We start from the raw sequence: 27,111 nt of genomic DNA, 5'->3' as shown, positions 1-27,111 counted from the left end.
CTAGAGCCTCCACTGCAGCGGACAGGGAAGGCGATTCGGGACTCGCCGCCCCCCCCCCCCCCCCCCCCCAACCTTTTTTTTTTTTTTTTTTTTGTGGGTGAAAAGATAGGAGGGGAGGGGGAGAGATGAACCTCACCCGCGTAGCAGGGCCCTCCTTATGCAGGCTGCAAGTTTTCGCGTACCCTCTCCGACCCATAAGCTCCTCCCAACTGACCAGATAGTAACTCCATCGGGTGAGCCAAGCGGGGAGCATCCGGTTCCCACATTTAATCAACGCCTGTGCGTTTCGAAACTGAGCTACTCCGATGGAATCAAAGCTCCGTTCCCATCATGTTACCACCTTAGTGGCTCGGGACTCCCCCTTCGAAAGCCCTTAAAAGTGTTATGGAATATGGGCTACGGCTGTGGGTCTGCACGGAAGAATGGACCGATTTTTCTGCAAGCTGGGGCTGGGGCTGGGGCATGTAGGCTTGCGAGTCTAGATGGGTAATTCGAATTTAAATTGGATCAGGTTGGATCGTATCAAATTGTTGGTTAAACGATCCAAAATTGATCCAAAAAATGAATTGAGTCGAGCTTGAGTTGGTTCGAGATTGGGTTGATTCAGACTCAACTTGAAAAACAGAATGGGTTCAATTTTAAAATTCGATCCGAACCCATGGGTCTTTTTAAAACGGGTTGGCTCGGATCAAATTACAGGCCGATCCAACTCATTTGCAGCCTGACTTGTCAGGGAAACATTCATGACCCTCCGAAGCACCCGAGAAGTCATTTTATTATTTTGTAGCTCTTCCCAACTTAAAAGAGTGCTCTTCCCCCTACTATCGAATACTTATTTATAGATCGCTAAACCCTACCCCTCTCTCTCTCACGCGCTGTCTATTGGAACAAAGCTACGCTGTGTCTCTCTTCCCGACGAGTGGAAAAATTCCTTTTTCGCCTCTCCGTCGTCAAACTCTAAGGGAAAGGAGCCGCTTTCCTTAAGGTAACTCGCCGCTTCTATTTTTTTCTTCAGTGGTTAGAGGTTTTCTCTTTATTTTTCAGAGCTTTTTGGTCGTTCAGAGTTGGCTTCTTTGATGTTTTTTTATGAACGATTGGTTTGTTTTTTTTTTTCCGCTGTTATTTGCTTCAAATCGGATTTTGGGATGTGAGCTAGCTTGCTGAGTTTAAAAGATCGGATTTTGATGGGTTTTTTTAATGGGATTAGGGGCTGGGTTTCGGTGGGTTTTGGCGGAAAGGGGTAGGGTTTCCTTTTTCCTCTTTTACCATGTTTTTTCTGTTTCTTCGGAAGGAAGAGTACCGTGTCCTTTGCTTTTTTGCCTCCTGCCTCCTCCCTCCATTCCGGTCGGGGCGGCAGGGAGAGAGAGCGAGGAGGCGAAGGGGATTTGGGGCGGGGGCCTTTCCTTGGGCCGGGCCCTTAGGCGACCGCCTCAGTCGCCTAAGGGTTGGGCCGGCCCTGAATTCTTCTTGCACATTTGATGTAATCCTAGGGTTTTTGGGTTGCTAGCGTTTTGTTCCCTCCTATTCCCTCTAAAGCCGACAGCAAGGAAGGGTTTTCCCGATCGTCTCTCCGTTCCCCTGGTCCTCCATGGGGGGCTCTCGTACTCAGGTCAACAAGGCTCACAAGAGCCGCTTCGCCTCCAAAGCTTCTCGCCAGGTCCACAAGACCTCGCGCGCCGGTGAGTCCTCCAGCCACGAAGGCATTTTTTTTTAATTTTTATTTTTTGTCGCATAAAGGCTAGATTCCTTTGAACTTTATTATTTGATGATGTCTCAGATAAGAATCGGATTGCAAAGCCGGACCACCACCGGAACGCCGTGAAGGGCGCTCGCGCTGCTCGGATCCAGCGGAGCAAAATGGTACGGCAAAGATGTAATTCGTCAAATTTATGTTAGAAAGATATTAGATGATAATGAACAAAAGATCATTAAAAAAGTTTGGTTTTTGTTAGTAATCCGGTCCACGAAAGGATTATAGTTCAGAAAAAGGATTCTTTATTCAGTTGAGCTGGCTGTCGAATATATTGTTCAATACATATAGACTTGCACACATAAAAAATGTCATAGAAAAATAATATTCAAGTACAAAATAACTTTTTTCTTTTTAAAAGGCTCAAATTAATTGGTTTGTTTGCTGTTATATAGTTTATTTGGCTAATGAAAATTAGATTGGCTGACACATATGGGTATAGACCAACATTGGTATGATTTAGTAGGGTGTTAATATGTGTTATGTTATTATTTTGTTTAATTAATTTGTGTTACTGGTATGTCCGAAAGTCTTGCGTTGGATTTTATGATATCAAGCTTTCATCAATATAATCTTAAAACTTGTGATCTATCTTTTATATTGTTATTGACTAAGGTTTAAAAAGTAAGTCAGAAATACCTTTATGTTGGTTGTTTGTTAATATGTTCATCTCAAGTAATCAGGATGATAACTTTTAATACATTTTGAATTTTACTCTAATACAGCTTTAATGAATTAGGAGTCCAGGTTTACAACTAACTTGCTTATGTTTCTATTTTGATATAAATGAAACCTATTGTTTATCATCTCCTTTTTAATATGGGATAATTTGTTGCCAAGTCTTAGTTGAGATTTGACATGTTTCAAACAATTGATGACTTTTAAAACTCATGGACCATGAGATCACTTACTGCCTTACGGACATGATGTCTTTCAACAAGTTCAATAAAAACATTTTTTAATAAATTATGATCACCCATTTGACACTACAGTTCTTTAAGTTTTGATTTTCCTAGTCACTTGGTTTTTGGAAAATTAATTGTCACAATCTGGTCAATATGTATAATGTAGATTTAGCCATCTGAAAGAAGCATATTGTGATCAGTTAATCTGAATGTTGTGATTGCATTAACTAAAGTTAATGACTATTCTGTTTGGATGTTAAATATAATTTTGATTAACTTGCTTCTTTCAATATTATCTTTAATGTAGAGGAAAATAGAGAGAGAAAAACTAATAAACATTGGCTATTTATGGCTTAATAAAATTAGGAATAAAGTACCGCGTGTTGCATCTATCTAGTCATGGGCTGTTACAGTATGGTGCAGTGTCATGCCATGCCGTGCCTATTGAGCACAAGGATTCATAACAATAAATCTGAGCCTATGCCCATTCGTGCCAGTGCTCACAATATTAGGGGTATGCACCACTACGCATCTTTTGCATTCTATTGGTAGGTATTGGCATGGGATGGTACTTTGATTCATTATATAAAGAACTTGGGGACATTGTATTTTTAAAGTCATGCTGCGATCATATGGTATGCACTTTGACAATGATTGTATGGGATCACTTTTTTTTAATTAATCACAAGGGGCATAAATTTTGTCTGGTGTATTACATCCTAATTGTAACATCCTAACACAATATGAAAGTGCCAATATTTCCCAATTTTACGATTCCAAAATTTTATCCCTATTTATTTCACTATTTATGTTCATAAGATTATTTTGATGTGAATCACAAGCTTTTTGCCTAACAAAAACATTTATGATTTCTCTTGGTTCATTGTCGGCCATCCTTAATTGTGATTTTATGCTTGATTTGAATTCATGTGAAAGATTCTGCAATCTAATTCCACTTATTCTAGAATAGTAACTTTCCCAAGAAAAAGAAAATCTAAACCTACCTTAAGCGAATGGGATATTGAACTAGATTTGAGTTACAGCAACTTTAGACAGGGAACGGTCTTACTCCCTGGTGGAATAAAAATAAACCACCAGATTCAAGATCTTCTTTAGACTGCATATTATGAATAGACTAGATTCAAGATTATCTTCTGATACACATCATTGACTCCCAATTTTGCCCACTGTTATCAAAATAGTCTGTGTACACAGCTATAATCATAATAGACTACAACAAATTCAAGATTTTATGATCAGGATATCACAATCTGCCATCTCTCTCAAACTCTGTTCTTCTATGTTTCTCTTCTTTTCACAGTTCTCTTTACTTCACATTGAGTCGATGCATTTTTTTCTGTCCACTCATATATGGTCGAGATTTTACACTTGTCACAAGAGATTGCATTACTTTGAAATCATGTCCATAGAGTTTGTTTCATAAAAGGCTAGTCTTCATCTTGCCTCTATCACTTGGAACTATTCTCAAGATGGAGAGAGTTTCTTGTATTTTTTTTGGAAATAATCATAAATATTTTTAGTTGATATTTTGATTTTAATGCTGAGATTTTAAATTGAATATCTTATTATATTCTTTTGTATATTTTAGTATTTTAATATTGATAATTCAGGAATCATTCTTTTCTTTGTTTACATGTGCATTGGCAAATGAGGCTCAAGTATTCCAACTTTCTGAAATTGGTGTAGTGTGTAACGGGTTGGATATCATATCGGATACTAAAGTTGTCAAATATCTGTATCTTATTAAACTAATTCATGTCTTATATCTAATAACATGAATCATGATGATGGTTTTCTGATTTTATTACCATATGAGGTACAGTTTTAGGGTACACTTACATCTAGATAGGATCTAGGTTAATGCATTTTCTGAAGGGTTCCAAAATTCTGATAGTGATTTTGTTAATGGTAGCAAATACTAGCTAGTTGGATACATTTTATTAGTTGGTTTTGCGGAGACACATCTTGTGGTCTCCTTCTTAGTGATGTAATTACTTAATGAGTATATATGATGTTAGAGACAAATACGTTTCCATTGTAATTCACATAGATTGGTGCAAGGATTGAAAAATCGTGCATATTGATCATGTACCAGCTGGAGTCAGGTACAACAAGGCTTTGTACACCTGGTGTTGGTGAAGCATTCTGAATCACCTGATATTGTGCCATATTGAGGCATGCTTACCCTGAATACTCAATGCCTTTTTCTTTTAGACTCATTATACCAAGGCCTTGTGTTCCCATAACATGGTACATACTGTACCACCTGGTGGCTGGCACAGGTTTGTACCTCAATTTTCAAATCGTTGGTTGGTTTCATTGTTTATTCCCTAGGTGTTTTGCTGCCTCTATACAAATGTTATAGGCTGTTACACCAATTGGACTTAGCTATAAATTTTTGGTTTCCTACTTGAATGGTCTCTTTTAAGTATTCCTATAGCTTTTTTCTCAAAGAAAAGACAAAAAGTATCATGGTAGCTGTTGTCTTCAGTTCCAGTTGTTTTCTTCAATATTTGCTGATGCTAGTTGGAGCACTTGATCTTTGATCCAACTACTAAATCTTAAAAGTCGTAAGAGATTGCATGATAATATTCTCTGAGTATTTTTTTTTTTAATACAATGCCTACCATAGGATCATTGATTCAACCATGCTATGTCCATGAAACTTTTGCTGAAACCTGAAATTTATTGAGGTCTCTCTTTCCAAGCTGCCTTGCCAATGGTGGTGGATCATAAAATACTTCTGCAGCTTTGACCTGAAATTGATTACCTTATTTTCAATCTTCCCAAGGCATTATTTTGGTGAGGATTTCTTTCAAGTGAAATCATTATTTTGGTGAGGATTTCTTTCAAGTGAAATTTGTTCACAATTATATGAATTAGAAGTTCTTGATGGCCCACCATATCTTCTGCTGAAATACTGTCAAGAGCAGAGCATGGGGAATGCAATACCCAAAACCAGATTAGTTTGGTTGTGAAGACTGTCTGAAACTTTGAAGAAGTTATTTAATCTCTTGGATAGTTTTGCATTTTGTGCATGCTTACCTTTAGGATCTTTTTGAAACCTTATTTTCATTGTTCAATTATTTTGGATTTTTTTATTTCATCAGCAGAGTTTCTTTTGTCCAGTGCAATTTTGTTGTTCACGATCTAATGTGACACCTGTATGCCATAATAGTCACATTCTGACATAATTATTCATAATGTTGGGGTTTTGGTATTATAGTACATCTTAGATCTGATTTGAACGTTCTTGGGGAGGTTGTTCATAAGCTATGTCCTTTTATTGCTTGCCATTCATTTTGCGAGCCTACTGTCACTTGATAGATACCAGGACTGATCCAAGGCTGAGTTGCCATTTAATGCATATGGTGGATAATTTGAAGCAATCCCTCACCCCCCTGTATATATGTTGTTTGTATGGTTGATTGTATTTATGTTTGTATGTTTTTATTTGGGTGTGTACCTCTTTGTTTGTGCATGTATGTTGACCCATGTCTATGCTTATTTTTAGGGTATTTAAGAATGTTTAAATGTTGCCCTTATGCAACAAAACTGAAATGCTTTGAAATAGATTTCTCCAATTATTAAAAATGATTAGCTGGAGGAAGTTCGTTTAGCAGATATGGGCTGCAATTCCACTTTTTCCATGTCCGGGTTCGCTAGAAATATACATCTAGTGGAGTACTGATAGACTTTAGGAGGTTGGCCATGTCTTAATTATCAGTTTGTGAATGGCTTACATAGTTACATTGTATGCTTTGGCAGTATATAATATCATGTAATTGTTGACAAATGTGCCTTGCAGTTTAATTGTGATTTATTGCGACTGTTCTTGTACCTAGAGTTATCTCATGTTTGTCAAGTCTGACATATCAGTTGCTGGAAGAAAACCAAGAATTTAGTTTGAACTTTAATTTTTTTACATATGGGGGTTTTGCTTTTAAGTTTCAAGGTGATTATTGAAGCATCTACTATATTGGAACTGTCAACATTTTTACAGGTTCACAAAATTTCTTTCTTTCTCATCAGACAAATTTTTTTGTAGATCCGTGATAAAAAACGAGCTTCTCTACTAAAGGAGAAAAGAACCTCAAGTGGACCAGCAAGTCCTCCTCGTGTTATTGTGAGTAATAATAGTTTTGAGTATTCTTTGTTTATTTTTATTGATATCATTGCAGATGTAATTTTTTAATAGATATTATCATGCTGAGACATCAAAAACAGTTGCTTCATATCATGACACAGAAAGCATCACTGGGTAGGATTATTTGTATCTTTATGTATTGACATCAATGGGTGTCATTCTTAAACATTTGTTTATTAGAAGGACACTGTAAGCAAGAGAAACTTGAGCAACCTTGTCGAAAGCAACCCTAGCTAAGCATCATGTGTATTTTTCCTGCATGTTCATATATCGACATCAGTAGGTTTCATTGTTTGAACATTTATTTAGAAAGGAATTATAAGTGGGAGAAACTTGAGAAACCTTGCAGACTGAATTGAAATATCATTTAATTTCCTTAGTTCGTGCTGATCTGTTATTGTCAAAATTTTCATTTTTAAATTCTAATGTATAAGGTCAATAATGTAGATGTTTCTTTCCACCTCAACTCTGCCACCACCATTATTGACAATGCTACAATCTTCCCTTTCCATCCCTCTTTGAATCCCACACACTTTGTAGCTATCATTATTTTCTATGTTTTATTTCCCTTTTGCTGCTATCTCTGGTTGCCCTAGAGCTTTACACTAGCAAAATCAGATCTTTTGCTGCACTGCAAAAACTACTCCGAAACAGCAATATTGACTAGTGTCCTTTATAATTCTTAAATAAAAGGAAATGAAAAAAGAAAATATAAGAGAAAATAATAATGAAAGGAAGCAGGAATATAGGACATTTTTTGTTTTGTTTCTTCAATTTTTTTCTTTTTTTTTAAATGCGAAAAAGGTTAATTGTTTTCTTCTGTCTGTGGATTAATCATTCTAGTTGTCAAGCCATTTGCTGCTGCATTCTGCATTGTTGAGATTTTCACTGAATAGTTTTTGATGTCCACGAAGGAACTGCTCAACTCATATAACCTTCATTGACATAACTGCGATTAGCTGTAATTATTTCTGAAATCCCTTTCTTTGAAAGAATTCTAGTTAAAGATGGAAATACTCTCTTTTGTGCCATCATAATGCCTGAAGAATAATATGGATGTTGAAGGACTTAAAATGGAAAGCTTGGATAACAAGTTCTGGTGGTGGATTCAAAATGCCGTAGGAGATTACTTCTCTACATATAGCTTTAGATTTTGCTTCTATGGAGGAGTATTAAGGCTTTAAAGAACCGAGGCTAGCTGACCTCTTATGTTATTTTATATTGAGATTTGAGGTAGCTAATAGAGACACTTTTTGCTCGCTAGTTTCTTCTTGAGAAGGTATTTGAGTCAAGGAAATGAGGTTGCTGCTTCAGGTTTATCCCATACAAGATATCAATTATTGGCAATAACCAACATGAATGTTTTCTCCTTGCCTCCTTCAAAATTGGAGTGGACCAAATGTTTGGTCTCATAATTAGGAGAATACATAATTTAAAGAGAGATTGCAAACTTTCAAGTGTAGGTAAGGAAGTTTTATAGCAAGGTAGACCAAACATAGGGCCACCTACTTTAGGGTTCAAATGAAGCTATTCCTTAATCTAGGCACATGGTAAGAAGCACTAAAAGGTGAGGCTACATTCCCAGAGGGTATTTTACTAGGGAGCCAAGTGAAGCAATGAAGATCCCTAAGGGATCGGTGTAGTTGTTTGGTGGGCTGCCTGTGACCCAAGTGTATTTAATAGGGCACATCTTGCTTGCCATTCTTCTACAAAAAACAATGATAATTCCATTATGGTTTGTAAGCAATTAAGGCTCATGGTGGATAGAGGAAATAAGAAGGAAAGAGAAAAAGTTTTTGCATTGGTGCTTTTGCAAATGGCTTCTCTTGATAGTTAACAGCTATGGCTACTGATGTAGAATGATTGGCATATGACAGACTATCACTCCCTCCTCCATAAGGAGGGGACATGAGGACTCGAATGGCGTGGGTGGAGGCAGGAGATATTATATCTTACAACTTAATTATATCTTATTGTCTATACTTATTATTTATGCCTCATATCAACATAATTTAACCAAGTTATTGGCTTAGGTAATGCTCGAGTATTAATCTATATACATTAGCCCTTGTTGGACAATGTGGCTTCCTTGGATTGAATCTATCTCTATGCTAGGAAGTAAGTTGCTTAAGTAACATCCAATATATTATTCTACTCATAACTTTGAAGAATATTTTCAATGTTATAGGGAGCCTTAAAAAGGAATACTGTTGATGTTGAAAGAGGCTCGCAAGCTGTTTTCCTGTGGATGGTCTATTACCCTTCCCAATCACCCTATGTGGAGGGAAAGTCGAGATATGCAATTTTGTTGGACCTTTTGGTTATGAAGCTAGTTGTAAGATTAAGTGTAAGATGGGACAACTTGATTGAGTAGATTCTCCTTTAGTGTTGTAGTTGCTTTGGACCTAGAACCAATTATTATCAATATTTTTGTTGGATTTTTTGTAAAATCATTCTATAGGCAAATAAAGGGGTATTTGTGGAATATAGGCTATGATTTTGTTATTGAGAAATCTAGCAAAGTAATTGGCAAGCCTTATAGAGGATGATTTTAACAAAATATCCTTATTTAGAAAAGAAACAAGATGCAATAGATAGAATTTCAAATAGCATGATAGGATGATATAATAGATAAGCATGTAATGGAATAAATGAAAACTATAGTTATTCAGGAAAGAAGCTAAATTGAAAGCTCAACTTTGGAGTCATTCTGAAAGATTTGACATCAAGCAATCAAATTGAAGGCCCTTGATTTATATAAGCATTGTTGAGGAATCATTAGGAGAAGAATATGTTAGGATCAGTACTTCTTGAGCTAATAGGTTGCTATCATCATTATACTTTGAGATAGCAAGGTTTTAGATGGTGGCCATATGTATCTGAAGCGCTCTGTAAAATATTGCTAATTATAAGGAGTATGACTTTTGTGGGTTGCTGATTACAGTTTAGAAACGAATATAATGGGCAAAGAAAAGCAGCATCTTTCTAGAACTCGAAGTTTTATGCACTCTCATTTTTTATACTTAAAAAATGGATACATTTAGACATTTTTACATGTAACTTTTAAGGCTGAATCGCTTCTTAAATTACAATCTTGCTGTGAGGTTGAGTGATAACGCAGCTATAATATAGGTCATTATGATGCTTTTCCCTTTAGATTCTCTCATATGTAGTGGCTTTTGTTAACTGTTATTCTTGTACAGAGACTTAGAAAGTGCGGTGCAATAAATAAAGTGACCTAGCAACTTGCTAGCTTATAATTCATATGTGACGGTTTTATTGGCTAAATCCACCTTAATGAAATGTTGGCACATTTGCCTTCAAAAAATATGACAAATGGTCGGTTTATAAAAATTCCATGTATACCAAGGTTTTAAGTGCCATGTGCAGGTGTTGTGTTAGCCTGATACTCTCATGGTAGGTTTTATGCTATGCTGGTGCTTGGCATGCACTTCTGTGCATGGGTACCGGTTCCACCTATCTTGTGGGAGGGCTAGGCATGCAGTCGTACCATGTGTGGATTCACTTCTGTCATGGTATGGATCCATCTTCTTGGAAAATCGAGATAACTTGTATTGTTGAACTATTCATAGTGATAGATAGTGTGAGTTTAGATTCTCTCATGAGTAGTAGTCCTTTTAAATTCTTCTCAGAATTCAGAACATTGAGTGATAAAGTGGTTTGCAGTAGTAGAATAGACCTCAAGTTTCAGGATCAAACCTTGCTTGCTTGTAGTGCACATATTCTAGTTTTAATGGCCACTTTTAACTTTTATGGACAAATATCAACATCATTTCCTCCGTCCACAAAATTAACATAGGGTCCTTTAGTAAAACTCATTTTGTGAATCAAATTCAATGAACTATCAATTAACTATCAACTATATTTCCAGTGTGTTAAAATGTAGTTTAGGTAGGCTGCATAAGCACCTGCATATGCAGATGTGGCCTGGGTACAGCAATGTATTGGCTAGGCCATATAATGAACCACCAGGAGCCTATGCAGGCCTAGGCGACTTGCGCATGCAGCTTAAGTGCATATAGATTGTGATGACAACAATTTATATGATGAACCACTTCTTGAAGAAAAAGATTGATTTTTTTTAGCATGTTTTTAAGATTAATGGTGTAAATACTATAAATAAATTGTTTATTAGATAAGAACTTCAAACTTAATTATAAGTCATGCATCCTTGTTGCTTGCTTCTTGAAAGTTCATTTGATAATTCGTAGATTTGTTCATTGCATTAGCTTACCTAGAACTTGCACATTGTTCATACTTCATAGGGAATGTAGCTTTGTTTAAGGTTAACATGTCATACTATACTAACGTAGGCTCTTAGATAAGTGTGTGGTTAAATTTTCCTTTTTCGAATCTATACATATTTTTCGGATTTCTATCTATTTTTAGTCTAGCTTATGAGCTTTATTAAATTATTAATATTTTAAAATGCCACCCAAATAAGATCCTACATATGCACTTGCATACCGCTGTGTCATGCAGTACCTTGATCATTTGCATGCCGCAACCACTTTATATAGCCTTGAGTTTTGCCCCTCTTTTTGCTAGAGTTCTAGCTGGTCCTCTCTGCATCCTATGATTATCCTAAAATAGTAACACCTGAAATATAGGTCATTTTAGTCAAAGTCAATAATTATTCCCTGAAGTCAAACTTACTATGCATAAGGTACAACCCGAGGAAAATATATTGCCACAAGTCCTCCATGAGAATAGGGCATTGAACAGTTGAGAAGAAATTTTGTCATAGGAAAGAAGATGCCAATATTTTGCTATACAACCCTTTAGAGAATACGTAGTGAGGGCATAGTGGCTTATCCCCTAGGAGAAGATGGTTTCTTATGCCCCCAAATATACAGTATAACACCTAAGTTGAAGAGGTCTAGACGGATAAAATCTAACCCTAGATGCCTCAACTGATTGGTCTATGGATACATCCTGAACCTTCTGAAAGTCCTAGTTAAACCTCTATTAGTGTGACAGGAACCAAACTTTAAAGTAGTGCATCAATAGGAATCTTATAGACCAAACAACCGGATGCTTGCAAGCGAATTGCCAAAATATTTTCACATCATTTAGATGAATTCTTTTTGTCGATTTCTTGAATTTTCACGTTTTTGATCTTCTGGTGAGTGCAATTGATATGGGATAATGCTTTTAGCAATGATATCAGGATCGCCTGGGAATATGGTATCATTGTGGTCACTATGATTGCATCATGATCTGATAAATATTAGAACGAAAGTCAATTTTACTTTATATTGGTTGCATTACAGATTAGGGATATACTGATTGGTTCACAGTTAGCACTTGTCTAGGCCCAAATGTAATATTTTATTTTATTAATTTTTCTGCAATTAACAGTAACTTTCTGAATTATGTGAAAATGAGAGCTCTGTCTAGGGTGTTATTACTTTATTAAATTTAACACATATGTGTCAAAACTAATTTCTCATGGCTTTTAAAGTCTGTGCCTTGTGGAATATGACTACATGTAAGCCCAAAAAAGCACCAAAGGACTGTGATTAGTTCCTTTTAATATTTCTAGGGCATTGGAATTAAAAGGACACAATTAAGACTTTTCTGTGAAACTTATGTCATTTGCCTCATGTTTTTCATTTGATTATGTTTATGCTTTATATGAAAATATGCATGCCTAATGTGTGTCTGGATATCTGCATGTGCAAATTTTCCGTTTCTTTTCCATTATGCATATGAAAGACCACATGATGCAAATATCATTATTGGATGGCCTTTTGAAGAGATTGTATAACTGCACAATGATAATTGAAAACTCAAATTTTCCTGTTCTCTTCTCTTTGATAAAGGCAAACCTTTCTTAAAAAACTCTGAATTGCCTATATCCTATATGTAAATATTTCTAACTGGGTTGTCTGTTAAAAAAGATCTATTAATTTGTGCTTCTTACATTATAATCAGACATGCTTGTAGTGAGTTACGATTATATAATGAATCAGCATTATGTTGTGAAAATGTAGCATGGCACACCATAATTAGTTGATATATTTAAAGATACACATGAAAATTTTCCTGATATGCTTTTATATAAAAGTGCTTGATGGGCAAACTTTCCAATCGAGAAAATTAATCTAGGGTTAGTCTGTGTTGGTTATATGTGCTCATTTCTAATTATGTAGTCTTTTGTTGTTATGTTCATCATTTATTCTCCTGCAACTTTAAGTTATATGGACTGTGGTCTTGTTTAGAATGTTCCTTTAGCACTATTGACAACTGATTTACAAACCTTTGTTTAGTAGTTACTGTAGTCCATCTCGTGTCTCCTCTATGCATTTTTATATGATTCAGGGAACCCCTGATTGGATTTTCTATATTTTTGGACATTTCCTTTCTGTATTGCAAGTAATTTTACTTAATGCTCCTCACAGGTTCTTTTTGGACTTTCTTCATCGGCGAACTTAAATTCACTTGCCAGAGATCTTTGGTCATTGTCCTCGGGAGAGGATACAAAACCTATTTCAATCACTGTTGCTTCTCCTGTTTACAAACTTAGAACAACGGTGAGTTCCACATATGCAAATTATGTATTTCGCACATTCTATGATTTTCGCTGTTTATATTACTAACAACTTGTGGAGTCTTGGAGTTCTGCTGGAGTATCTTGTCATTTATCTTAAGCTTTGTTTGGTTGCTTAGTAAGCGAAAGAAAAAAAAAATGAAAAGGAGATAATAAAGGAAAATAAAAGTGGTATTTGTTTGTTGTTTGATTGCACTGACAAAATAAATAAACTGTTGCGGAGAAAATTTTATTGTTTGGTTGTGCTGGAGATGGTTAAAACTTTTGTTGCTATCTGGTATCTCCAGAGAAGAATGAACTTTTGGTTTTCTTACCTAAAATCACTACCTTTTGGCACTGAATAACTTTAAGGTGGTTAGAGAAACTTTATAGTCCTTTGTCTTCAAAATTTTTATCATGAATATATCTTCATTTCTAAACAATGGAAAAGAAAATTTTCCTCTAACAAACTTCCTTTTCTCTTGCTTTCTAAACTGAAGATCAGATTCAGTACTAGGCAAGGTAGTAGTTTAAGATTTTGAAAAGTTAAATGAAGATGTGGGGCTTGCTTAAGTATATTTTAGGATGGCTTTGGTGGCAGTTAATTTGGTACTATCATCTGCGAGCAATTTAAAGATAACCTTGAATTTCAATTATGTATCTAAGCTGAGTTTACCAATTGAAGAACCTTGTCTTTCTGGTTGCTCATTAATTGGGACACTAGCTGTCCATGAATCTGCTGTTTTCTTGTCCATGAGCCTGTCCCTGTTGTTTGACACCCATACAATTTCAACTGATAGGATGTAAATGGAGATGGGTGCATAACGACACATTTATTAATTTTCTGTCTTTGTTTGCAAAATTCAGAGTTGTATGGTTCTAAAAGTGTATTTGATTTGATCAAACAAGAATGCAATTGTTGGGGTCACTAATTCAAGTAAAAGTGCATTTCTTACAAAGAATAGGAATGACACTTTCCAGCATATACTTTCTTTGCAAGGGCACCAATAAGTCAATTAGTATAAAAGGAGTTCTTCATTATCTTTTTGTCTGTGATACCATTTCTTTCTCCAATTTTTTCACTTAAGTGGATGCTCTACCAACTTTCCAACTCTGGTGTGAACTGGAACTTGTCATGATGCTTTAGTTATGTTCTACTAGTTATTGTAATTTGCTGAATCCTTTCTTTGTTTGGTAACTAGAATCATTTCAAGAATTATCCTAGTAGTTTGACCATTAAAATCCTTGTTATATATACGAATTTTAATTCAGTGAACAATCTAAAAGAGAAACAATGGACGCTATGAGACGTACGGGAGTCTATTCTTCTATAGTGATGTATATTCCTATTCCCCCCTTCATTAAAATTCCATGTTTCTTTACATGTTGTGTTGATAACTAGTTACTATTATGGACTGCCATGCCATTAGTACCCAAGATGTGATAAAATATTTCTGATATATATATATATATATATTTATTATATTTTTAAAATTTGTGAAGGTATTCGAAGCACCACATGGAGATCTATTAACATGCATGGAAATGGCAAAGGTATCTGACATCTCTATGATTGTAAATATGGGATGCTTTCTTGGTTCATTTTGAAGGTCTGGATATAAGGTGATTTATTTGAAATTCTCTCTGCATAGGTTGCTGATCTGATAGCTTTTGTAGTATCGGCAAACTCCTTTACCGATGGATGCGAATCCAGTGGCTTAATTGATGCATTTGGAATTCAATGCCTTTCTGTCCTCAGAGCCATTGGTTTACCTAGTACTGCTGTCCTAATTCAGGTCAGTATTTAGTTATATGGGCTGTTCATCTGCAGGAAGATTTTTCCTTGTTTTTATTCGACACTCAAATGGTAAACCTCATGCATTTTTGATGTGCATAGGATCTTCCCTTGGACATGAAAAGGAAACAAGAATTGAAGAAGATGGCCGTTTCTTGTCTTTCTTCTGAGTTGCCTGAGGATTGTAGGTTTTATCCTGCAGATACCAAGGAGGATTTGCATAAGGTAATGTCTACAGATTTATTAACTGCTACTTTGATTTGATGGATATGGAAAACTTTACACATGTATCTGTTGTTCTCTTTATTTTTCACTCAGTCTGGACTCGAACATGTAAGTTTTTTGTACTCTCTCCTTATGCAGTTCATGTGGCTTTTCAAGGAGCAACACCTTTCATCTCCTCATTGGAGAAACCAGCGATCTTACCTTATGTCTCAAGAGGTAGGTGCTAGTGCATCTAAATGACCAGCAGGGATTTTTTTTTATTGTTAGATTGACTTGTGTAATTTATATTACATAAACTGAATAGTAGCTCGTACTGTTCGAGGATATAACCCATTATCAGAAAGACATAGGGAAGGGTAAATTATTTGGAATGAAGCTAGATATTCACAGTTATGGTTGTGGACTTGACTGAATCATAAGATGAGATGTGAAAGGTGGAAGTAGTGCTGTAGGAATATCCTGCAGAATGCATGTTTGACTCTGCGACCATTTTGTCGAGGGTGAAAGCATCAAATTGCATGAAGTATATCATATGTCTAATCTGTTAATAGCTAGCTATTTTGATGCTATTACATCTGCATGAATTATTTTAGTAGTAGAAAAAGGCAATAGTACAAAATGTCTAAATTTCATGAAAAGACTCAAAACATATTCATAATCAGTATGCAGCTTCTTATATTCTACAGTATAACTTTCGGTCAAGGTTCACAATCTCAATTCTGGACCTGTACTAGTACCATGTTGGTACATTGTTGGTATGCCCGGTATGGAGGTTGTTTTGACATATGACACTTGGCCGGTATGGTACGGTAATGTCCTGTATGGGGCATTTTGTGACGGTACTGCAAATATTGCTTCCAGTAACTTACACTTTGAATAGAACACAAGTATGTTTGATGTTGCTAGCTTGTTGACACGTAATTTTAAGAGAATGAATTCAAAGAATATACTTTCTGCATCATTGATATGCTATATATGTCTATTAGTCATGTGACCCATGCTTATCAGGTTCAATTGGAGCCTGATTATGGCAACCCTGGAAAATGCACTTTGCTTCTTTCTGGCTATGTACGTGCTCACAGTCTTTCTGCGAATCAAGTGGTAAGTTTGTTATTGTTCAACATCTCTTTCTTTACTGTCTTAGCACCTATGTGTTTACATCCTTTCTCGAAATTAGATTCATGTTGCAGGGGCAGGGGACTTTCAGTTAAGCAAGATAGATGTTCTTAAAGATCCATATCCTCTTAATGAACGGAAAGGTTGTAATTCAATGGATTCAGAAGACGGACATGGTATACAGGTACCAGATTTTAAGTTGTCTTATGCAAGGCTGATGTTCTGCAAGGCTTTGTTGTTATGGTGCTAAAATTTCATAAACATAGATGATTACTTTCTGTCTTTATATCTTGGTTAGCCTATCTTCTCATCCTGGTTTTGTTGGTTCCTTGATGACCTTATTCTTCTTACATGATATATATATATCTTTTCAGTCATGCCAGTCACAATTATAATCATATGTTTCATATTATCATTTCTATCTGGACCCTGTCAGATTGATTTTTCTAGTTTAGAATTCTAAATTTGGTAGGCTCTTCACCAACCGAGCTGGGCTTGATTAGCAGTTGTTTTTGTTTTTGAATATTGGAAGTAACAATTGAAGATTTCTAATCTGTTTTTACTGTTCTTGTTGAACATATGGTTTCACTTTGTCAACCAGTTCGAGGTTACAGATTTATTAGGGCCATTCTTCCCTACACTGAAACATATCTGATCTATGCTGATACGATTACATTATCTCGAGGACATTGCACATTTATTAGGACCAATCTTCTGTTTACTGATTGTAACGAATAAACTCCTGGATCATTTTCTTTGCAAAATGCTTTAATGCTAGTTGTCAATTGTTTAGGTTAACTTTGTCCCCTTTTATTTCAATAAGCTTCAAGTTTCAAAAAATCAACTTGGTTAGCTTTCAGAATGGATTAATTTGTGCATTAGTGTAATTGTATCCTAGTTCAAAGAATGGATCAGTTTCAAAGGTGCTTTCTTGTGGTGGCAGAGTTTGGTTGTGGACAACTGTCCTTGATTGATTCTCAATAGAAGTGCCATTCTGTTTTGAGTTTTCTTTTCCATTATTCCCCTCTGCGCACATGTGCATGCAAAGAGAGAGGGGGGGGGGGGGGTGTTTGGTGGGGTATCATTGGGGATGGATTTATTGACTTCTTGATGGGCATCATATTAATTGAGTGTCTCCCTTCTAAGTGTCTTTTTGCTCCATTGAGCACTAAGATCCAAGAGTAGGTCTGTATCTTCTTCACATAATATGTATGGGAGGTTTGAATCTTAAACTTCATAAACCCTTTAATTCATTGGAGTGCATGTTTCTATATCTCAAGTGTTGTTCTCTTAACTTGTTGCAGTAACTACCATTTGTGACATACTTTGTTTGCCTTCTACACGTAGATCTAATATTTATTTTTTCAAAATGGAAGAGCTTTGAGAACAACATGCTGGAAGCTGTCACCATCAAGCACATGCTATTTCCAAAATTTTCACGATTACTTTCTTCAGTTACATTTAACTGGAAAAATAAAATGCTCAGTGCGGAATCTGTCAGATGAGTTACAAAAATGCTATATGGGAAAGTTATTATTTTGCATTTGAAATCATGAGGGCTAAAATAGTACTTTGATCACACACCATGCTATCCTTTATTATCTTGCGTTCAAGATGGATTTGATGCAACTACTAATTAGGCTGTCATGAAGGATTAAGAAGATCGTATTACAATTTAAAGGCAGGAACGCCCGGCTAAAATTGGTTAAATTATAATATTATAGTCAAGATAAGTGAAACATGAATGATATGCCTTAAGATGTGAAGGGGGGGAAATGCCAACCACTGAAGTGTTTATGAGATCTATAGCTGAAAGTGATGCTGTATTGGCTGCTGTTGCTCGACAGATAAAATGAATCAATCAAGGAAGGCATGAAGCTGCTATCAGAGACAATGCTGTATCTTTTAAATATTATCATTTAGGACTATGGTATGCTGTACCGGTCGGTACCGGGCATACCGTACCCGTACCGATGGATACCGGTATCGGTATGCCAGTGTCGGTACGCCTAGAGTACCGCGTACCATACCGTACCGACACTCGGTACGTCTATGTTAGTGCGGCACCGGTACGGAGTTCGGTACCGGTACGGTGAACCTTGTTTAGGACAGTGATAATTAAATCTGGAAGTGAATTACGAGCCTTAGACAGTTGGCTATCATGTTGGGCAGTCATGCATGTTTAGAAAGCTTTCACTTATGAAATCCTAGGAAGTGTGTAAAAAGTTAATTTAAAAATTGACACTCAGAATTCCATCATGGAAGACTGAGATTCTTGTAACATATTTGGCATTTCGCTCATGCAACTTTCAATTTGATTTCAGCTTTTAGTAGGCAAAATTTTCTTCAATGGTAGATTGTGAGATACCTTGTTGCTTGCAACTGCACCAGCATAAATCTCTTCTTTCTAGATTCATGCTGATAATTTTTTGTATAGATAATCTGCTCCACTAATCCCATTATTAAGCAAGAAGAGTCTTGTGGAGAAGTGTGCTCCTTTTATATATTTTTCTCAATGACCCTAACTCTCTTGCAGCTATCATATAATGTTACATATAAATGATATTAACAGTGGTAGCATAACTTATCAATACAAGAGACAGGAAGAAATAGGTAGTATCTTTGCAAAAGAGCAATGCAATCAAATTTACCATCCTTATGTGACAAAACACAATTAACTCCTTGCTTCGAAGTTCAATCTGAATTATCTACTTATGCCTAGTCAACACTGAAACAGTTAATAGGTAAATATGACTCTTTACATGAAATTAAAAATTTAGAATATTATTAGTTATGCAAAATGATAACAGATTTTGTGGCAAGTAGCATTATTAACTTATTTCTGTTGAATATAATTAGCCTTATTAACCTATTTCTCTTGAATATAATTTGCTTTTTAAAAATCTTATTTCATCTTGTATGCTTCTTGTTCAAATTTGTGGTCACTGGCACCTCTTCTGATTTATAAATTTCAAAAAGAATTAACAAAATATTTGCCAATTGGATCTTTCTATTTATAACAAAATACTCAGTTTATGTGTTTCTTGGAAAAATCTGCAGGTTATCAACACGTTGCTTCCAGACCCCTTGAATCAGGAATCTTTGCTTGCTGAAAATGTACCAGATCCTTTGGCTGGGGAACAGGTTGGTTAAAGTATTCTTAAATTTTTGTTCCCTTAGTTTGTATAGGCATATATGCTTCCTGAATTTGACTGAAATTATGTAAATTATAAATTTTTTATGCTACTAAAGCAGTTCTGGCCAAAATATTTTTATTCATAGTACATGAATGAAAATTTTGGTATCTTTTAATTTTCAGTGTGCCTATTAGCACGCTGTCATACTGCTATTTGAGAATATGCTGATGATGTGGGCAGACAGTTCCCATAATTTCAAATAGCTACATGACTGCAAGCCCTCTTATAGCCTAGCCAATAGTCCTAGGCCTGGGGTATGCATTTGACCCTGCGGAGTAGGTCCAGAGAGATACAAGTCTGGAATGATTAGACCTCTTGACAGGTTCTAGAACATAGTCAGACTGAGAGTCTTGAACATAATTACTACCAAAGAATGACTGAAAACCTAATTCCATGTTGTTTTCCCAAAAAACATGCAATGTTTATAAACTAGAATATCCTAGGATGTATAATCAAGACTGGGATACTCATTTAATAGTTGAAGTATAAAGTTATCTGTAGTTATATTTATAATTGATAATAACATTGCATTTACATCCCTCTGGCCTTAAATTTGAGTTTTATTGAACTTCATTAGCTATATCGTACTAGAATCATACATTATGCAATTTACAGAATCAATATTTTATTATACAACAGAATATTCTCCTATGCACAAAAGCATAGGATTTTGCTCAACTGCCCAGGTGACAGGTTTTGTACAAAATTCATAGTGTATTTCAATTATTAATTAAATCTTGCATTGCTTTCAAGAAGCTATGCATATCAGATGACTCGAGTGTGCTCCATGATTTTCATTTGATATTTCTGGATTCACCTTCGTACAATTCTTTGGATTACCATAATCTCCAACTGAATGTTGCTTGATCCTTCATTCTAATAATTACAACATAAGTCATTGATGCAATTCTTATCCCTCATGAGTGGCAAGATTACAAACTTCTGTGCTGGGTCCCTCGACTTGGCTGTGACCCTTTTCACACTTCTTGAGGAGAAGATGTCTAGTTCCAGAAAGACTAGCAATGGATAAAAGAAAAAAAAATATTGGCAGTATTAAGAGTCATATCAATTATACAAGCAGAAGACATCATTCTTAATAAGTGCAACGATGTAATGTTACTGTGCTAGTAATTTAGTATGTTATTATTATTATTGAAGAAGTATGATATTACTACTTATGAGTACTGAGAAGAAAATGGAAACAGAGGATAAAAAGGGAAAGACAGTAGAAAAATATTAGAAAACAGTTCTAGGTTTTTCAAATTAGAGCACAAATAGAAAAATGAAACAAATTAATTCTTCTTTTCCCTAAAAAAAAACATTTTAAGTGTAAAATGTCACAGAATTATAATTTGGTCATTGTAACAAAAAAGCAAAGCACAAGAAAAAAGGACTTCAAATATTAAAGACTGCAGAATTTTTAAGCTTTTTCTGAACTGCAAGAAGTTAAAGAATAAGACAGCCTGAGTTATATTAAGCTCAAGAAAAGTGTGAGAAAATGAGGCTCTGTGAGCATTAACAGAGCGTGGTTGACAAAAGGGGAAAAAGGAAAATAGCCCTCTTTTAGAGGCTTGAACTAACACTTCTTAGGGTTTAACAATAAGTCAACAACAAAGAAAAAAGAAAATGGAGAGGAAGAGAGAGAAGATCTATATAAAGAGAGGAAGGAACATACCTTGACCTTGTTTTCTGGTAATAACTCCTAAGCTTCTCACAGCCCTAGCTCCATTCATGTCCTGTTGGCTGCAGGTAAGTCTTCTGTCCCAGCTTCATTACCATCGTCGACTGAGGGTGGGGGTGGGGGGATGGCAAAACATTGCTGCCTTCTGTTCGAGCTTGATGAGGGGGTTGGACATCCAGCCTAGACTATCACTTGCCCTATGATGCCCTCTTTTATTTGTATTTTTATTTGACCAAGTGGGCTTGGAAAAGTTTGACTAGACAGGCATGTGAATTTGACTCAGGTCTCAGTCTTACATTGAGTCTGGCCAGTGATGTGTTCTGGGCTGGGCTTGTGCCTTGGGAAGAAAGGCCGCTCAAGCAGAGCCCACTGGCCCTTGTGATTATCTAGAAACTTGGCTCTCACTCACCCAATGGGCTGCCAGGGCAGGCTTCCCCTAGGTGGTTTGGGCCTGTGGGTGTCCAAGCAGCCACTTGTGAGTTGCGACAACTACAGCAGTTCTTGCATTAAATGGACTACTGGTGGACACTCTCTGGCCTTATAATATTCTCCATATATTGAACTCTGGTCAATTCTATAGGTTGCCCTATACTCGTGCAATGACTGAGACAAATGCATAGAGGATGGTAGTGTTTGGATCTTCTCCAAACATTGTAGAATTAACAATTTACTGGAGCATTGGTTTTCAACTATGTGGATTATGTACTCTGGCATTTAATCTAAAGCGCTTCAGTGGGCCCATTCTTAATCTACACAGTCATGTAGGTGAAACATCCTACACATTACTTGTAACCCACAAGAAACCCCTCTTGGTTTGTGTAATCTTATCTGTATTTGTTCCTGGGTTACTTTGAAGGATTTTGTGGTTCATGACACATTTTGTGGTTTGCCAAAAAGTGGATATATTATGTAATGCATCACTCTGATGATCTAGGGCAAATCACTCTTAAAAAGTATCAAGCAAAATTTTGTTACTCGTAATGCTTTCTTATCAGATGAGTAGTTTTTTTTCTTCATTTAATAACTTCTATTAACAATGTAGTTTATATTTGATTCAGACGTGGCCAACAGAAGCAGAAATGGCCGAAGCTGATGCAAACAATAAAGAGAGAAAACTAATCAGAAAGAAAATCCCTCGGGGTACCTCAGACTACCAGGTCTTTCTCCCCTCATATTATTTTTGAATTTTTTCCACTAATATTCCTTAGAGAACGGGGCCTGTAATAAACTACAAGTAAGTTCTTCTTCCATTATATCTACAGGCTGCTTGGATTGTGGAAGACACAGACAATGAGGATTCAGGAAGCAGTGAAGAAGAAGGTGATGGGATGGTGCTGGATGGGCAGAATGGGCAGAAAGATAACTTAGTAGAGGAAAAATATGATCGTTCAGATATAGATGAGAATTCAAATTTTATGGAAAATTTTGATGAAGCAACAGAGGCTGATACTGAGATGGCTGTGAGTTTTTACATTATCACTGTTTGCTGGTGTAATATGTTAATTATTACCCAGTGTTGCTCTTTGTTGTCTATTTGTTCCTGTTTCTTGTAAATATTTTTTAAATGCTGAGATTTGCTGGCTGTATGTTCTGTGTCTCTTTTGTCTTATTTTTTAAGTATCTTAAGTCAGAATAACTACAGGTTTTAGGCTGATATTTTGATACCAGTTATTGTAGGATGTGCATAAGCAAGTCTGTCTTCATATGTCATTTCCAGTCTTGTGGGGTCTCGCAGGTCTTCAGAATATTGTTATCTGCCTTTAAGTTTTCATGTCTATTTTCTTTAGCATGGCTTGTCAGTTGTGCATGCATTGTGGCTTCCCTTTACTTTGTCCTGAACAATGTAATAGTACAATGCTTCTGCAGATTATACAGGTCATATTCTCTTCTGTGGTATATATGTTCAGTTTATAATATATAAGTTCACAATAACATGTTTCTTTTAGATATGGTGTTCTGTTCACAATAGCATGTTTCTTTTAGATGTTCTCCTTATTCATTTACAAAATCAATTCTCAAAATAACATAAAAAATGCAATTGCAGGATGATGAGAACCTGACAAAGGAGCAGATAGAGGCAGAGATCAAGAAGATTAAAGATGCAAATGCTGAAGATGAAGGTTATTTTGCCGTTAATTCTGATTTGTTTTTTATGATAGCAATTTGAAGCACAAAATGAAGCAAAAGTAGTGGTAGTTTTTGATTAAAGAATTGCATTCTTAAACAAAGTTGCATAGAAACAAGGATCATAGAAACAAGGTATTGTCTAATGTAATGTTCATAGAAACAAGAAATTTAACTACTAAAATTTCATTGAGGAGATGCAAATCAAGGTTCGTAGTGCTGATACAGGACCATGTGCTGGTGGCTGACCAACATAGTACTGTACGGGTACCATACCGTATTGTATTGATTTGTACGGAGTTGAACCGTCAATTATTTAGGGGAAGGGCTCAATCAGGTCTGAACCATGCCCTTGCTGCGCTGAGCTGCCCGAAACTGCTTGATTTTGAGCGGTTTTGCTCGGTAAGGATTGGAACTGAAAATTCGTGCCCCATTTTGTGCCAGGATCACAAATTGTTCTGGTTCATGGTCAGTATGGTACGATACTGACCGAACCGAGCAGTTTGGTCTAGTATTGTATACCATGAGATAAATCCCCTTCTTTTGGTATGACAAGAAGACTATCGACCTTCAATAATTTTATAGAAAAATTTATTGACACATCTTAATAGCTGCGATTGCTTCAGAGGCTTAAAGTTATTTAGTGATCTAAACTGATGGACAAATAGCAGATAGGAGGTGTCCATGTAAATGTAATTGGCGGTCGAATAATTCAGATGGAAATGGAAGGCACATCTGATGAAAGTGTTAATAATTGTTTAGAAAACTTCCTACGAAGTTGTTGTGATTGCTAGGAGTTTCTAAAATGATGATGTCCAAGTATGGAAGACATAATGATCCTTGCTGAATTTATGCTCAAGATGACATGACTGACATAAAATATAGTGACATTAGTTATTCCAAGAAAATGAGTTATGATGATGCATTTTGGTTTTCATTTATTAATATTATCATAGTATGGAGCCCACTGTCCTCTTTAGGCATCTAGAGACGTCTTGGAATCATACTTTGGCGTCATTAATTTTGTGGTTTATGTGACACTTTGGAGGTGGTCCTTCATCTTTCTTTTTCCCAAGCTGTCTGTGCTTGCTCTCTCATCCTCTGACATCCCTCTTCATTGCATTTCCCCCTCTTTGTCTTGTCTTAAGACTGGTATTCATCCTTTTCTTTCCTTCTTCAGGTTGCCCCCTATCACAATCCTATGTTTTGATTTCTATTACAATGAGAAAACCTTCATCTTAAAAAAAATAAATAGGGCCTGAAAACAAATTAGAATTGCTTATGTAGCCGCAGGGTGAAGTAAGGGCAGCTTGAAGGTTGTACCTGAAGGGACAAAGTCACAAGATCAAATCTGTTTTGTTTCTCAGTTTCTTGCTGAAAAAAGCTGTTAGTGTATCTTATATTAAAAAGAAGGGAAGTGGAGAGGGTAACATGTATAGATATAAGCAGCTTAAAGTGAAGAGAAGGGGAAACAAGAGAGTTTAAGAGAGAGGGAAGGGAAGAAGAAGAGGTTAGGATAAATAATTAAGTGTAGTGCAGTCACTCCTTTCTCTTCTTTCTTCCTTTTAAAACCCATTGGACCTGAGAACTTGTCGTCAGATGCTTAGGAAAACCCCCACTCGGCTTGATTTTGGCTTTAATTTGCTGCTATTCGAGTTTAATTTTTTACAGGGCCTACTCTAGTTTTACATTGTCCTTCCAGCGCTATTTGCTTAAGTGTTTAGTAGTTGGACTGCTAAGGTTAGAATTAATTAACGATCAATCTATAATCTGCTTGATGTTTAATGGTTTCTTTTATTTTTTTTTCGTAATTTGAGAAATTTGCTATTACGTAATTCATCAATCAGCATGTAAAATCATGGTTGGGGTCCTCATTTTTTATGTCTCCAATTTCTATGTAATAGTAATATCTATTGTTGACTAGGCTGAGCTTTATATTACTGGTAAAAGAAAAGTTAAGCATATGTATACTTAGGCATAAGTAGTAGACTTCTCCATGGTTAATAAATCCCTATTGTTGACCATCTTATGATCATCAATCTGAGAATAACTTCTATTTCATTTCTAGAATGTTTAGTTATTTTCTGTGGATGGATTTTACAAAAACTTTTATGCAATTAGCACAAACTTTGTATGGTTGATGTAAGAATATTGTTTTATCTCATAACTATTATATAGGTTTATGTTTTTATTAAGCTGGTAATGCTTTTTTTTTTTTTTAATGGATGCCAAATTCTGGAAGTCTTCCGTTTTGAAAATTCTGAAGTTTTGCCTTGAACTGCTATATAACTACTTTCTGTGATTTCCAGATTTTCCAGACGAAGTGGATACACCAATAGATGTTCCAGCTAAAAGGCGATTTGCTAAATACAGAGGACTTAAGTCTTTTAGGACCTCTACATGGGATCCTAAAGTGGGTACCATAATTAACTAATATCTCAAGTAGAATACTTTTGTGCCTTTTACATGCAATGACTTCATTGGGTGTTTTTTATTTTTTTATAACTTATCCATGGCAGGAATCTTTGCCACCAGAATATGCTAGAATTTTTGCTTTTGATAATTTTACAAGAACACAAAAACATGTCCTTGCAAAAGTTCTTGATATTGATCCAGGGAGCATGAATGACCGTGCACCAGTAGGAACATATGTGAGACTCCATGTAAAAGATGTGCCTATTGATGTTGCCACTAAGTTATGCCTCCTTTCAAAAAAGTTGCCTGTGGTTTCAAGTGGGCTTCTGCAACATGAGATGAAGATGTCTGTCCTTCACTTCAGGTATTCTTGGTCCAGCGTTCTTTTTAAATTCATATCCTCTGAACAATTTGTTATTACACAGGACTGTTTAATATGTATATTGTATGGTGCCAATGGGCATCTTGTATATGTTTGTCTTGATGCTTTAATAAATATTAATTTTTCCCTATCTTGTTGCTCTATTATTTTGTTCTCATTCTAAGTTGATGCTAAAGATGCTACCTAGAAAGTGATTTCACACTTGGAGCAAGGTTGAGGGGGAGAGTTCTTCAATTACTTCAGTCCCCTTCAGTTGTAGATGGGATCTAAGTTATAATATGTATGTTGATTGGAAGGGGTTAAGAGTTTTCTTTGGAGTGTAGATGTTGGTTCTTTGTAATGCTCGGAAGGTAGCAAAAAAAGTGCGTCAACCCTTTTAAGGTTTTAGTTAAATGTAACAGATATGGCAACTTATCATGCAATAATTTTTATTTAGTCCAAATCTAATCAAAGTGCCAAGTGGCTGCCTTGCCATTTTGTTTTCTAACCTTGTGCCTTGCCATGCCAAGTGGATATTTGGTTAGTTGCTCAATCTCAGAGGTAGTGGCATTTATAATGATTTACTAATGTCACTTCTGAATACTTAGGGAGGTGACAATTGGTGAGGCCTGGTCGAGATAAGGGTCAGGTTGGATACCTGTCAACCCAAACCCTACCTATTTATTAAATGGGTCAAAAATCCAAAATCAAATCCCAACTTTTCATTCAATAGGTGACTTGACCCACAGCATAACTCGTTTAATAAACAAGTTGGATCATGTTGAACGAGTCTTAAACTGCTCAAATGGGTTAAATAAGGC

At 35.9% G+C, this 27,111-nt stretch overlaps 1 protein-coding gene across 4 annotated transcripts in view; it reads left to right on the top strand.

Annotated features, from left to right (window-relative positions):
* The first annotated feature begins 753 nt into the window (after positions 1–753).
* LOC103696717 (pre-rRNA-processing TSR1-like protein) overlaps positions 754–27,111 on the top strand; it is a 31,523-nt gene continuing 5,165 nt past the window's right edge. For 2 of the 4 annotated variants that reach the window (XM_088712737.2, XM_039118819.3), the window contains exons 1-17: positions 754–985; positions 1,508–1,679; positions 1,778–1,860; positions 6,725–6,802; positions 13,249–13,380; positions 14,880–14,930; positions 15,029–15,172; positions 15,274–15,396; positions 15,535–15,612; positions 16,405–16,497; positions 16,574–16,696; positions 19,573–19,656; positions 22,449–22,547; positions 22,653–22,850; positions 23,435–23,510; positions 25,824–25,927; positions 26,034–26,293. In XM_088712737.2, coding sequence (XP_088568863.1) covers positions 1,589–1,679; positions 1,778–1,860; positions 6,725–6,802; positions 13,249–13,380; positions 14,880–14,930; positions 15,029–15,172; positions 15,274–15,396; positions 15,535–15,612; positions 16,405–16,497; positions 16,574–16,696; positions 19,573–19,656; positions 22,449–22,547; positions 22,653–22,850; positions 23,435–23,510; positions 25,824–25,927; positions 26,034–26,293 — 1,817 coding nt within the window. In that variant the 5' untranslated portion in view covers positions 754–985; positions 1,508–1,588. Of the gene's footprint in view, positions 986–1,490; positions 1,680–1,777; positions 1,861–6,724; positions 6,803–10,215; positions 10,360–13,248; positions 13,381–14,879; positions 14,931–15,028; positions 15,173–15,273; positions 15,397–15,534; positions 15,613–16,404; positions 16,498–16,573; positions 16,697–19,572; positions 19,657–22,448; positions 22,548–22,652; positions 22,851–23,434; positions 23,511–25,823; positions 25,928–26,033; positions 26,294–27,111 lie in introns of those variants that run through there. The other 2 variants (XM_088712736.1, XM_088712738.2) reach the window with 2 other exon arrangements.

Source organism: Phoenix dactylifera, chromosome 16 (genome assembly GCF_051530095.1).
Source record: "Phoenix dactylifera cultivar Ajwa chromosome 16, Ajwa_hap1_PhDact_Kaust_v1.1, whole genome shotgun sequence".
Taxonomy (NCBI): Eukaryota; Viridiplantae; Streptophyta; class Magnoliopsida; order Arecales; family Arecaceae; genus Phoenix; species Phoenix dactylifera.
Note: the sequence above shows the minus strand (reverse complement) of the source record. Positions and strands in the feature narration are given on the sequence as shown.